Genomic DNA, 13,956 nt, shown 5'->3' with positions numbered 1-13,956 from the left:
AAGTAGCTGCTCAACAAGTGTTTTTGAACAGATAACGGACATATTTCTGAGAATTTCTCCAACGTTGGTGTGACATAGATTTCATGATAAAATCTAAAGGAAAACAGTTGGAACTGTTTAGGATTTTGCAAAGTTTGCCTTGATTAAACTAAGCCTTATAGCGATGGCTATATTGTAGGTAAAGAGAAGTACTTCCACTCTTGTTATGGGTAATAAGAGTACAAAGTCACATGTTCTGCGGGGCCCGTGGTGGATGAGATGGAAAAGAAATATGGTCCTGCCTGTTTTTTTGTTCTTTTAAATCATTTTTTAACTGCTCTTTAATGTTTACATTTTTTTTAAATCATTTTTTAACTGTTCTTTAAAGTTGTTCTTTAAAGCACTGTAAATTGCCCTGTTGCTGAAATGTGCTATATAAATAAAGCTGCCTTGCTGTAGTATTAAACTGCACTTGCTGTTACCATGGTAACCACAGGTGTCACCCAATCAACCAGTACTGAAATCTTAAGGATTACAACTTTAATTGCAGAATAACAGCTGCAGGTGCAATTGTCATTTGCATGTATGTCAGTAAAGATGAATCCTATATTAATTCACTCACCAGTAGAATAGGTCATCACAACACAGTTCTCATCATAGTTATGGAAATCAGGCTGACCTTTATCCCACCTTTGAAACACCACTTGAGAACCATCCACCCACCTTAATGGAAGGCAAACAAATGAGTTCAAATGTGTCACAGAACAATTCATGGTTAAAATATTCAAGTCTAATTCAAGTCTAAAGGCTTAAACTGTATTATATTTTGTTTCTTCCATCTTCACATCTCAAAGACAAATTATAAATTGGCTAGATAGTGGAAGAAAATCAGGAGCAAGTTAATGTGACCAGTAACTTCTGCCATTAGTCTGTACTGTATAGAATAAAAGCCACACTCAACAACAAAGCTACAGAAATGTTATCAACGTTAATGTGTAACATACATTTCAAACTTGTAATCATGTATAATATTTTATTATTTTAATACTTTTACTTGGGACTTCTTTTCCCCAAAAGTCAGATTTATTTTAATTACATTTTTTATTAAATTTGTTTTTTAGACTTTTGTCCTCCTTTGTATTTTATTCATACTCACTCAAGTGTTTGATCGAGATCTAGTGTCAGGCCTATCCAGTAATGTTCATTATGTTGTGATATCTACACACAGAGACAGAGGCACATGTTAAAAGCAGCATTACTTATTTTTTGTGCTGAAGTTAAATGTCTTGGTTATTGTACTTTAATTGTTTATTGCTTTAACTGTTAAATGTAGTATAAATAGCACTGCTTACCTGTTTCCACAAAAAGACACTTTCAGCTTCAGTGTTGATAGTTACCAAGTCACTATGCCTCCGTTGGCAGAAGCTACGAGCTTCTTCCATGGCCATCGACATACTGTTAATATAATACTGATTCCCATTCCATTCTAGCCACCCATCTGACGTCTTATTGTAGTCTGAAAACATGTTAGAAATATGTAATATATCTTAAATATACAGTATGTGTTTTCAATGCTTTTACCATCACCAACAAGGTGGTTCCAGATCGGCCTATCTGAGCTTTCATTTTCTCAAAGGCAGAGCAGGACACCCAGGGCTCGGTTTACACCTATCGCCATTTCTAGCCACTGGGGGAACCATAGGCAGGCTGGGGGAATGCATATTAATGTTAATAAATCCTCATAAAGTGAAATTTTCATGCCATGGGACCTTTAAGCTTGATGGGACTCGTCTGACACAACGCTGAAGCTTCCTACTTGGCAGTTAAGGGGTAACTTAACGCTGAAGTTAGCTCAAGAATCAAAGCGGGAAATTTATGGGAAATATATCTTGCTGGGCGACTGATCCTCCATTTTTTTTCACCTCTTTAAGGAATGCTGTTTTATTCAATATGAAATAAACAAATTGGCCTATGGATCTACTGTACATATTATGTTATAACTGATGGTTGTGGGTGAGTAAAACCGATACATTATTACTGAGGATAATATTCTCTAAACTGTAACAGAGCAGAGCTGTCCGCCCCTGCCCTGCTGTGCACATTTACGCAAGAGGACATCCGTCAGCAGCGTAAGGCCATTGATTATTTCAGAAGCGAAGTTAAGTTATGTTTTCACTGTCCAGTTTTCAACAACTAACTAAATAACTGCGACAATAACGGGATGGCGGAGGTTGGGTTAAGGAAAAAAATCAACGGGGAAAGGACGCCTCACACGCCGGGAGACAGCCACAGGGAATGCGCGACAATGACGGGACGGTTAACGGGGAAACAAAACGCCACATGCGGGACGCGATCCCCGGCCTCCTCCTTACGCAGATTTTTGGCATTTCATACTACTCACTAACGTAGTCGTGCTGTGACCATGACATATGCTTCCCATTTAAATACATTAGTTTACATTTACGTGCTGGCCACCATGAAAAAAACAACAAAAAAATGTCCCTGTGCACACGAATCAATAGATTAAATAACATGACCATTTGACGAACTGCCGTGAGACTGGGTTGCTTATTTTTACATTGGTTGCTACAAAAAACTCGCTTTGGCTCGTGACACAGTACACCCGGTTTAGTTCAGGATAACTCCAAAGTAGATTAAATTACAGTGTGCAACACTTGAAATGCAACGATGCATTAACGTATTCTCTAATTGTAAATGAATGATGGTGTGTCTGACCAAACCAACAGTTATAAAAGATACATTTCCTTTTGGGTACGGCTTTTTTTTCCAAAAGAGAGCACAGGACACGTAATTCACTGATTGTATCTAAATGATGCAGCAGGAAAAAAAACTATCCATTTGATTTCAGTTGTACTTCAACCTGTACTTTGCTCAGCTTCATGTCACGCCCAGAGGAAAACAAAGCAAAGGACTTTGACTCAATGTGAAGTTGTAGCCTAGTTCTTGTTAGAGAGGTGGAAGAGAGGAAAATATGTTTGGAGGGCACAGTGTAGGTATTACTAATGCCAAAAAAACTGTAGAGTGACATGTTGCAGTTAATGCCACAGCCTCAGAGGTCGGACCATGGCCCAAATTAAAAAGAAATGGTCCGATATTAAAGTTGATGCAAAAAAACGCCTAGCGCTACCCAGAGAAAGTGTTTATGCCACGGGACACCAGGGCTGACCCCTCTTGAAGTGGGACAGGCAAGGCGTAGTTTTTCCGAGTGCTCCTCTGTAACGCCGGGCCCAAAACAGCACAGAGATCCAACAGGACAGCAATCATGCAAAGAAAAGCGTATTTCCTTGTGGTCACATAATTATCCCACTTACCAGGAGTGACGGGGTCTGGAGGTGCCTTTGGAGTTGCGCCTGTAAGTACATGGATAGAAGATAAATATAGTTGAGTATTAATTTCATATATCTGAACACACGTGAAGAAGACATTGATGAAAGAAGTAATCTCGCTCACTCAACCATCAACAACGAAAGAATTAAACACTTCTTTGAAACTTACGTAACCGAATGACCAAGCTTTACCTGCTCGGATCTGACACAGCCATCTGTTGTACTTCTCACAATGCACATTGTTCCAAGACCCTACATGATCCTGCAGATTTGGTATAAATTCAGCACAAGATTCCACATTGTTTCTATTATTTGGCCCTCCGTCCTTCCAGTGTTGAAAGTTTACCTGTAGACAAAAGCAAACACTTAAACATGCAATGACGAATGGATTTATTTTCATTTAATTAAGATTGCATAGCTAAAATTGATTTACTTAACCACTGTAGAAAGAGAAAACTGTTAACTCACTGGGGATCCATCGCTCCATACGTAACCGCTTCCTGGGTCAGGGGCACTAAGTCCAATCCAGACTGTTCCAAAGCTATAATGGACCGACTTTAGATTAATGATTTAAATATGCAACCTGTGAGAAATGTTTAAGGATCAAGTGTTGCCTAATTTCCTAGTTCTCTGATGATGCAGTTTCCCAGTGCTCTCCTGGGGCCTCATTTGTAAAACTGTGCGGTGAATTTGCGTCAGAAGTGGCGTACGGACAAAACATAGGATGTGAGTACGCACAGAAATATTCATATTTATATGGCGGCTTCATGTCACGCCCATAGTTTCCCTTAAATACTCAAAGTCAGTGAAACGCCCCCAATTAATATTCATCTATATCAACATCATGCGCACAGAGGAAACAAAGCAAAGGACTTTCACTCAATGTGACGTAGCCTAGTTCTTGTTAGAGAGGTGGAAAAGAGGAAAATATGTTTGGAGGGCACAGTGTGGGCATTACTAATGCCAAAAAAACTGTAGGGTGACAACATGTTGCAGACACAGTTAATGCCACAGCCTCAGAGGTCAGACCATGGCCCAAATTAAAAAGAAATGGTCCGATATTAAAGTTGATGCAAAAAAAACCCTAGCACTCCCCCGAGAAAGTGTTTATGCCACGGGACACCAGGGCTGACCCCTCTTGAAGTGGGACAGGCAAGGCGTAGTTTTTCCGAGTGCTCCTCTGTAACGCTGGGCCCAAAACAGCAGAGATCCAACAGGACAGCTCGAGGAAGTCGGAACCGGCTCTGAGGCCACTCTTCCTCGTTTGCCAGCAAGTCTTCTTACTGTCGGTCTCCATTTGCCACATCTTCCAACATTGCAAAGCCAGCCATTGTGCGTCATTCATTGGATTGTATCTAAAAAGCTAAAGGTGTCGGAATTAATCTAGTTGTAAATGACAAATAGTTCTGCGCAAGGAGCATGTAATTAGTAAGACGTTCTATTACACCTTTCACAATGGTTAAAACATGATTTAGTCCTACAATAAAAAAAACATTTCAAACAAAAATAAAATGATCTAAAGCCATAAAAATAAACACTGTATAAAACAAAATAAAATAAAGGGAATATTTTGATTTGTTTTACATAATGGTCTCAGATTCACCCAGTTTCACGTGTTTCATCCATCTGCCATCAGTGTCGCCGTTTCTCATTTCACCTGTTTCTGTGCGTACGCCTGGGTCAGCGTGTCCGTGGAGGACCGCACATTTTCCCGTCAAGTTTGCTTTTTATAAATCCCAATTGTTGTGTAGAGAGCAGCGTACGTCTTCTTTTGTAAGTACGCCACGTTTATAAATGAGGCCCCTGGATACTAGCCAAACTTCATCTTTTGCAACCAGTTTTGTACTTTTTTTAAGTTCCTTGAATCTTAATTTTGTAATTTGCCATTTACTATACACTTACAAGATGTTCTGCCAATAATCATCATCACCTGATATTCATTTTGACAAACAGTACAAATTTACAGCATGTTGAAAGAGTGACTGCGTAATTTAGACTGGGAAGATTTTGTCAATTGTAGCCCTAATTGTATGAGACCAGGTCATACTGTACCGTCCAATTATTTGCTCAGCAGCGCTGTGGATGCTGAGCAGGTCTCCTCCGATGGCCCTGCAGTAATCTCTGGCCTCATACCAGGTCCTCTTGTTTGAAGATGACTCTGGAAACAGCTTGACCAGAAGACAAAGAGGTTCAGTATGGTTTGGTAATGTTACTTCAAAACAAACAGTTTATTGTCTTTGCACTCTTTGTATGTGTGCCTATCAGAGTAGTTTATAAGTAGTAGTTTAGAATGTTTTGTTTATAAGTAATAGCATATACACATTTAGCTGATGCCGTTACTATTTTGAGTTGGGTGGGCAGCCACTCACGATAATATTGTTTTCTCCTGTTTTTAGTGAGGGAGGTAAGTGATTGTAATTTGTTGTCTTTAATTTTGTTATATATTAGGTTATATCTACTACCACACTAGCTACATTACTGTTTTGTTGAGATGGTGGGCTTGCTCACCCCAATCATTTGCAAAATTCTACAATAAGAAAATGTCTTTATATATTTCAACAATAGGCTCAGACCTTAACCTGAGATTTGGTGAAAATGAGTTGGTCTTATGTTGTGCCTTAGCCAGTCTTTAACAGGGCATAACATGCCTGGCTTTAGTATTGGTGAGGAAAAACTAGTAGAAACTATTGATCCTCTAGGTAAGCTTAGAGGATCAATTCAATCACAGAAGTCAGTTAGCAAATACATCAGATGTGCAGGTGAATGTGTTGCACTCATGTTTTTAAGCTGCGTTGAATTTCACCTTATAGCAGAAGTTTCTTGTTTGTATTTTATTCCAGCCGTCTGCACACTTGAGAGGGGTAGGAGTTGGTGGTGCAGGCGTTAAAACAGCCCCCTCTGCCAGGTGTTTGCAAATGTATTTTGTCTTATTGGTGCATGGCATAACTTCCCAGAGGCCAGCAAAAAACCCAGTTGTCATGGCAACGCAGCCCTGTTGGTAACCTTGCATTGTGGAGGGAGAAATTGTAAACTGTCAATTGTCAAGGCAATTTCCTACACATCTTCCAGATGGAGTTTAAAGTGTATCCATACCTGGCATTTCAGCATTCCAGTGAGTAAACCTCACGGAGTCTGTGTTGGTCCACACAAATTGATCAATGTCTTTCTGGTTTGAGAGGCCTAGCCAGAAGTACTTCTCTGGTCTCATCCCCACCAAGCTGACGAGGAAGGCATTATCCACCCTGGAAATATTTACACAATTAGGATCACAGGATTTGTCATATCTGTGAATGATGTACCCAACATTTTTGTTTGAATTTTGTTGGAAGTCCTAATAAATCCCATTACATCTGAACTACTAAATATACTGTAGCTTGCTCATTTTTATTATGCTCAAAATATTTGGGGTCAAAATAATTTTGTTACCCATTTGAAACATCAGCTAAGTAAGCATCTGAGGTCTTGCAGTCATCTTTAGCTTCATCAAACGTCTTTGTCTCCGTTCCTACAAAGTAGCAGTAGGAACCATGTCTTTTCCAACCCTGGATTGTATTCAAACAAGTGGGAACATGTCATTATGTTGTGTTCTTATCTAGTGTGATTAATTCATTTTCAGAGAAGTTAAATGCAACAAAATGACTAATATGTCTGCATGAATCTGACATGGTTGCTGGGGAATAAACCATTACATTATAAACCAGAGACAGATATGTTCTCATACATTAGAAGAAGTAAAGTTTACTCACACTTTTGCAGCCTACATTCTGCTCCACTTCATCTCCAGAGGGTTCAGAGGCGCTCATCTTCATACAAATGAAGCCATGTTTCTCGTCACACGTACGGTCAGCCCAGTTCCCATTCTGCACAAAGAAGCACATTAAAATTTGTTGTGTAATGTAAAATCTGGATGCAACAAAAGATAAACGACCTACACTGTATGTTGTCAGAGAAAAATCCCATTCTCTTAAAGGTACACATTTATTATCATAGATGCATAACTATACGAGTATACAAAATGTAATAAATTCATCAAATATGTAGACACCTAAACATTCCACCATTTTGTGATTGTTGAACATCTCATTCCAAAACCACAGCTATTAAAATGCTACTATAACAGCCTTCACTCTCTTTGGAGGCTTTCTACAAGATTTTGCAACCTGGCTGCAGTGATTTCCAAACATTTAATTAATTGTTACTACAGAGAGATTCACTTTGCGTTTGACGACAGTGCGTTTTCATTAGCAAAGGTTTAAGATGGTACCTTGTACTATGTTTGGTACCACCTTTGGTTCCAAGCGAGCTGATACTAGAAGGTGTGGTTAAACACTGCAGACCACTAATTGGTCAGAGAGAAGAATCACTTGCGTGACACGGGACATCCTTCACAAATCCGCGATTTTTAAACAGCCAGGCTACCGTCAATAGCAACTGCAATTTTTTTCCCCGCTTGACCCAGATTTTAAACAAAATGGCAGCCCGCAAACCTAAGACGTACACTATGCCATATAAGATGGCAAAGATGCAGACATTCCTCTGTTTGGTTTGCTAATGAAAAGAATCAGTGTTGCATTGACGCAGCGTCGCTATGAGGGGGTGCTATCAACAGTGGGAAACAAAAAGAGAAGTACTGGTCCCAAAAAATGTTGTCGAGGAGAGCCGTACCCTACAGATAGCATTAGTGAGGTCAGCCAGTGATGTTGGGGGATTAAGCCTAGCTTGCATTTGGTGCTAAGGTCAGGTCCTTGTGCAGGCAAGTCAGGCAAGTTCTTCCACACCAAACCTGTCAAAACCATGCCTTTTTTTCTTTATACACAAGGGGGTTATTGTGTTGAAACAGGAAATAGCCTTCCCCAAACTGTTGCCACATAGTTGGAAGCACACTGTTGTCTAAAATATCAGGAACTAAAGGGCCTAGCTTTAAACATCCCAAGAGAAAAAGTACACAAAAGTATGTGGACAGCAGTATGTAACACAAGTGTAATATGTAACTGCACAATCTGCCAGTTTGTTTGTAGCAGGTTTGTTAGTTGGATAAATAATAATCATTTTACAAAAGGCTGGCATATGCACCATATCCATAGCTCCTTACCTCTCCCCTGATGAGAACACAGTCTTCTTGGTCAGTAAAGACAGCAGGTTTCCCAAACTCCCATCTGGTAAAGCTGACAGTAGAGTGGTCACTCCAGTCAAACAGCCCTTCTGTCTTCTTGTCATTCAGTCCAATCCAAAGCTCATCAGTGGATGCTGTAGATATGCACAGAAAAATGTATCTTTGTGGATCTTATTGTGGAGCTCTGCTAAACTTGCTATGCCTGTTCACTATTTTGTGTCAGTTGGAGACTCTTGTTGGTCATCACTGCTAGGGGAGGTTGAGAGATCCGTGTGCAACATCCAACAATAACCCCAGTAATTGGTATTGAAGTGCTAAAGAAGTAACCCCCCCCTTAGGTTTTGCCTAAGGGTGGCGCGAGGAGAGGCCTGTGAGCTCACAGGTGTGTTGTTTGTTGTAAAGACTTCTTCTTTCAAGCTATACTTAATTTTCTTTACCATAGCCAAGCTGAGAGATGACAAAGCTTTGGTCCTCCACATTGCGGATGCTGACTAGGTCCCCTCCTTCTTTGCGGCACGCTTTCTTAGCATCAGACCATGTTTTCTGAGTACGTTGGAGGTGGAAGCAGTGGCCATTGTAGGGAATCCAAGGGCTTGAACAAAATCCTGTCTCAACAGCTGATCATGAAAAGAACAGAGAAATATAAATATGGAGTCACTGATATCATGCAATTAATTAACCAAAGACAAAATAGTAAAACAGTAAACTGTGGAAATAGAATAGAATAAAATTGATGTTTTTCTTTACCTTCAGTAGGAGGAGCCACAGGTCCTTCACTGTAGCAGATGTAGCCCAGTTTCTTGGTGCATGATGAACTTTGCCAGGCATACTGTACAGCACCATCAACAATTGTACAGTCGTGTCCCGGATTAGGAAGTGGATGTCCTAAAACAAGAGGATGGTTAAACCTAAAATGTCAGTTCTCAGATGTGTCTGAGTTATCAAATTCACACACATTTTATTATTAACCCCTAAGAAAATTATAATGCTAATAAATTACATCATTTTAAATTCAGTAGTATAGCAGGCCTAAACATGAATTGTAATACAAAGTTAGTAGTATAAGAGAACTGTAGAAACAGCAATGAAAAAAAGAATAAGTGAAAAAAATAGAATGATATGCTTGTTAATAGCTGGACTAGTGTGATGATCTGACTGATTATTTAGCAAAGCAGTGAAGATTCATCATGATGTTGAAAATGAGTTGTATGGGTACATCAGGGATACAGTAGACATGTTTTGTAGTGTGCTAAGCTAAGATCTGTAATACAATAAGTTTCACTGGAAATTGAGTTTGAATAGATACAATTATGTGTGATTTGAAATGTGCACATTATTTTGAACACTACGATAACCAGATTTAAATGCAAACAGCATGGGCAGCGTCTCTAAATTCATGCACTTTTATTGTGAGTCTTGACTCTAAACTGCTGAACAATCAGAAGTCCTCTGTTCCCATAACTCTCTGCAGTGTAGCCTTTGCAGTGGTTTGTAATAGCAAGTTGCAAAAAACACAACTGTGTCTAAAGTACAAATGATAAAGGAAATATGGAATATATACAGTACATATAGATACAGTAATCTTATAATAGTTAGAAGTGGAAATAAAACTTACCTGAGTCCCAATTCAGATAACGGTAAGGCCTTCCATTAGACCACTGCCAGCCATGTTCTGGGTTCCGGATCAGTCCAGACCAAAGCTTGTCCCCCTGTCCCCTGCCCGCTGTCCTTAGTAGTGCTGTGAGTGTGTTTGTGTGTTTAAAAAATGAAAAAGGCACATGAAACAAAGACGATAAAATGATAATGAGTAAGCAAAAAAAAAACCCCCCCCCGCCTTAAAAAAAAAAAAATTTTTCCACACTTTTTAATGTATCAATACTCTCAAATAGTGTTTAAAATTTTATATAGTAGATGTATAGTTGCTCCTTACCCGGGTATGTCCTTCCGTTAGGATCGGTGATACTGAGCAGGGAGGCCCCCTGCTGTTTACAGCTGGCTTCAGCCTGGGGCCAAGTCAGAGCTGCCTGTGTGTTGAGCTGGTAATACGCTCCTGTTGGGTGTTTGCTCCAGTGTTCTCTGGCTGTGAAATATACATACAAAAATATGGAAATGCTTTGCAAAATGTAAAAAGAAATTATGTAACCTCAAGTTGTACATTATGCCTCCATGTTTATATTGAATGTTAAATTATTAAAAGTAAACTAGTGGGAGGTCATAAATCACAGAACGCCCATTATTATCCTGAAAGCCTTTATTATCCCCTTCATTGTAAATCAGTGAACACTTTAAAAACTGTGCATTGTAACCATTGCAGTAATAAACAAAAACAGGCAGTACTTACAGTTAGTTGGGCAGTAGCCCCAGACTTCATGTTCATATCTAGTTTGAACTGCACACCAACGTTGGTCAGTCTCAGTACAGGCTGAGTACCACTGGTCTTTGTACAGGAAGGGAAACATGCAGGGCCTACCATTTGCATTTCCTCCAATAGTGTAAAGTTCTAAATGGACAAAATTAACAAAACAAAGAATAGCTTAGGTATTTTGAGAACATCTGTACCTGTAGTCATTTACATTTTATGAAAATTTATGACACACTACTTCACCACTTATGATACAAAATAATTCAAAACTGGGATGGAGTCCTTTCAGTGTCTTTTTTTTATCTTCATAACTCAAATGAGTCAAATAAAAAAATTATTATAATTCACTTAAAGATTTACAAAGAATTGACACAGTGTGGACAAAGTATAGTGTTTTATACTGTACCTCTGTATGTTCTTGCACAAGCACCACTGGAGGTCCCTGAGATTGTGAGGTGGTTATTGGGTCCTATTGTTTTGGAGAGCACTGCTGTGTTATCTGCAGTGAGCTCAATGTAAAGCTCTTGGTCTTTGAGGGCGAGCACTGTTCCATTCTTGCATTCCCACTTTTGGAGGTCGCTGTTTTCATCACAATCGTAGAGGCCTATTTCACTTCCCACACTTTTCCCCTGGACTCCCAGGCACTTACTGAACCACAAAACCAGTAGTCGGTCACCAGTTGTCCAGCGTACGTCAAAGCAGAAGTTATTTTTTTTAACCAAACAAAAACCAGTGGCCTTGTTAGTTAGTAGAAATGGTGAATCTGTAGAGAAAGATTATTCAAACAATCAACAATTACAGTTGTGTTTGTGATAGAATGCAGAAGAAATCCAGATTGAAGTTGTTTCAGTTGTGTCTTTTCTGGGATTTTATATAACACGGACAATACTACTGACAATATTCACAGAATAAACAAAAATGTAATAACCAATTACATTTTCATAATTAGAATCACAACCACCATAAAACATTGAACCTTAACATATCTACAAACAGGGTAACACAGGCAACACACTGACACATGGGAAAGGACACAACAATCTCACATAGAGTGAGGTATATCAAGCAATATGCTCAGAAAAAAAATTAAATAAAAACTTAAAATGAAAAGTTGGAATACTGTACCATCTGAGGCCAAACATTGTAATGTTTGGATGAGAAGCACCAAGGCTGTGCAAGTTATCTTCATTGTTAGTATTCTTCTGAGATGTCTCACAGCTAACAACTTTATCTATGCATTTCTGGCAGATGATTTAGGAGTTGTGTGAATGATTGTGGAAAGAGGGGCATTTTAATAGCACTTACCCATCCTGTAACGTCATATCACAGACATACCACAGTGTTTCCTTCTGTTTTCAGACTTAGGGTATTTTTCAAGTATTCTGTGTTCCAAGACCCCCCCCCCCCCAACCAGTCACACACAGTGTTTTTCAAGTATTTCAGATGAACAGGGAAGGACAAATGCTGATACAGTATATGGGATTTCTTTTGAAGAGTTACTACTGCTTTTTTTCACCTATTTTCCTTTCTGTTAAAGAGTAAGACCTTTTTTTAAACATAACATCCGCAAAATTGCGTTCGCTAGCCAACAGTCTCCTTGTAAATAAACAGTAATTTAAGTATCGTTTAAGTATCACTTCAAACAGTTTCTGAACCAATTGTGCACATCCATAAAGTACAGCCATCAGCATGCCAGACAAATCTTCTGCTGCTTAAGGTCCACCAGACACCCCTGAAATACAGTCCTCACATACTATATTGATTCACCTTCATTACATAATGAAAGAACCACATAACACAAAAAAATTGTGAACATTCACAGAGCACAAGTGCACCATAATTTAGGTCAGTTCAAACATTGGCATTAGACTTACATCTCATTTAGAGTAATTGATTAAAGGGCTATAGCTTATGGCCAGGGAAAGAAAGATTAACTACAAAGTAGTTACTAAACTACTTCAAAGTTATATTGTATGCGTTACTGTATTTGAGTATAATTACTGTATAGTTACTGTGTTAAAGTATAAATAATGCTGTATTTCAGGGGTGTCTGGTGGACCTTAAGCAGCAGAAGATTTGTCTGGCATGCTGATGGTTGTACTTTGTGGATGTGCACAATTGGTTCAGAAACTGTTTGAAGTGGTGCTCTCAACATTTAATCTAGGTCAGTTGTATGATATTGTATATTGGGGCTGCATTTGAGGGGTGTCTGGCAGGCCCTTTGCAGCAAGTAATTTGTCTGGCATGGTGATTTTCAGATTCGGTGGGATGTGCTTTTTCATTTCAAGGTGGTTTCATGTGGTACCTCCTTCGTTTGATCTAGGCCATATCTGAGGGGCCCTTTTTTGGTGTCTGCCGTGCCCTTCACAGCGGATAATTTGTCTGGCAGGGGCCATTCAGTACTCTGTGTGACCTGCCTGTTCATATCAGATTGGTTTGAGATGGTACTTTTGAATGTTTGATCGAACAAATTTTTTCAGCCCTCTTTGAGGCCCCCAGGGGCCAAACGCAGCAGTGTGGCTCTAGCAGATATCCATATCTGCATATGAGAGGTCATCCCCTGGATGCCCCTGTGCTCAAATGTTGGTACTCTTTTCGTTTGATCAAAAGGCTCTGGGCTGCTGGACTACAATGTTATCTTTATTAAAACATGCATACAAGCTGGCTGGAAGAGAAATGTTGGCCCATTTCCAATGCCAACAGCACATCTTAGGATAGAGATGCAGACAAAATGACAACACATATTGAAAGTTGAAGTATTGAAGAGTAATTTCCACTATAGTTCGTAAATAGTTTTTTGGCTACATTCCAAAGAAGACACACAGTTTAGCTTTTCTGTGTTGTTAAACTACCGTATGTTATCGAGTTGTATATATATAGAGTTGTGATGGTTGCAAAAGTGGAAAGACGACCCCAAACGGCTTTTCATAGTTTTATTTTTTTTCTGTCAACTTTGAATGAAGTGTATGTTACTTAAACAATACTTAAATTACTGTTTATTTACATGGAGACTGTTGGCTTTAGCGAACGCAATTTTGTGGATGTTATATTTTAAAAAAAGGTCTTACTCTTTAACAGAAAGGAAAATAGGTGAAAAAAAAGCGGTAGTAACTCTTCAAAAGAAACCCAAATACTGTATCAGCATTTTTCCTTCC

General features: G+C 39.1%; 1 protein-coding gene across 1 annotated transcript in view; it reads right to left on the bottom strand.

The window, feature by feature from the left end:
• LOC120568770 (macrophage mannose receptor 1-like) overlaps positions 1-12,073 on the bottom strand; it is a 35,204-nt gene extending 23,131 nt beyond the window's left edge. Inside the window, exons 1-19 of the mRNA XM_039816472.1 lie at positions 11,927-12,073; positions 11,208-11,564; positions 10,781-10,939; positions 10,374-10,519; positions 10,055-10,184; positions 9,187-9,324; positions 8,877-9,056; positions 8,419-8,573; positions 7,073-7,186; positions 6,753-6,868; positions 6,420-6,568; positions 6,130-6,329; positions 5,379-5,494; positions 3,795-3,867; positions 3,519-3,672; positions 3,312-3,350; positions 1,332-1,495; positions 1,136-1,197; positions 602-702 (exon numbers count right to left, since the gene is read on the bottom strand). Of these exons, the coding sequence (XP_039672406.1) occupies positions 602-702; positions 1,136-1,197; positions 1,332-1,495; positions 3,312-3,350; positions 3,519-3,672; positions 3,795-3,867; positions 5,379-5,494; positions 6,130-6,329; positions 6,420-6,568; positions 6,753-6,868; positions 7,073-7,186; positions 8,419-8,573; positions 8,877-9,056; positions 9,187-9,324; positions 10,055-10,184; positions 10,374-10,519; positions 10,781-10,939; positions 11,208-11,564; positions 11,927-11,990 (2,617 nt within the window). The 5' untranslated portion in view covers positions 11,991-12,073. The remainder of the gene's footprint in view (positions 1-601; positions 703-1,135; positions 1,198-1,331; positions 1,496-3,311; positions 3,351-3,518; positions 3,673-3,794; positions 3,868-5,378; positions 5,495-6,129; positions 6,330-6,419; positions 6,569-6,752; positions 6,869-7,072; positions 7,187-8,418; positions 8,574-8,876; positions 9,057-9,186; positions 9,325-10,054; positions 10,185-10,373; positions 10,520-10,780; positions 10,940-11,207; positions 11,565-11,926) is intronic.
• Between the last annotated feature and the right edge of the window lie 1,883 nt (positions 12,074-13,956).

Source organism: Perca fluviatilis, chromosome 11, assembly GCF_010015445.1.
Source record: "Perca fluviatilis chromosome 11, GENO_Pfluv_1.0, whole genome shotgun sequence".
NCBI classification, from domain to species: domain Eukaryota; kingdom Metazoa; phylum Chordata; class Actinopteri; order Perciformes; family Percidae; genus Perca; species Perca fluviatilis.
The sequence above is the reverse complement of the archived record's forward strand: the minus strand, read 5'-3'. Positions and strand labels throughout refer to the sequence as shown.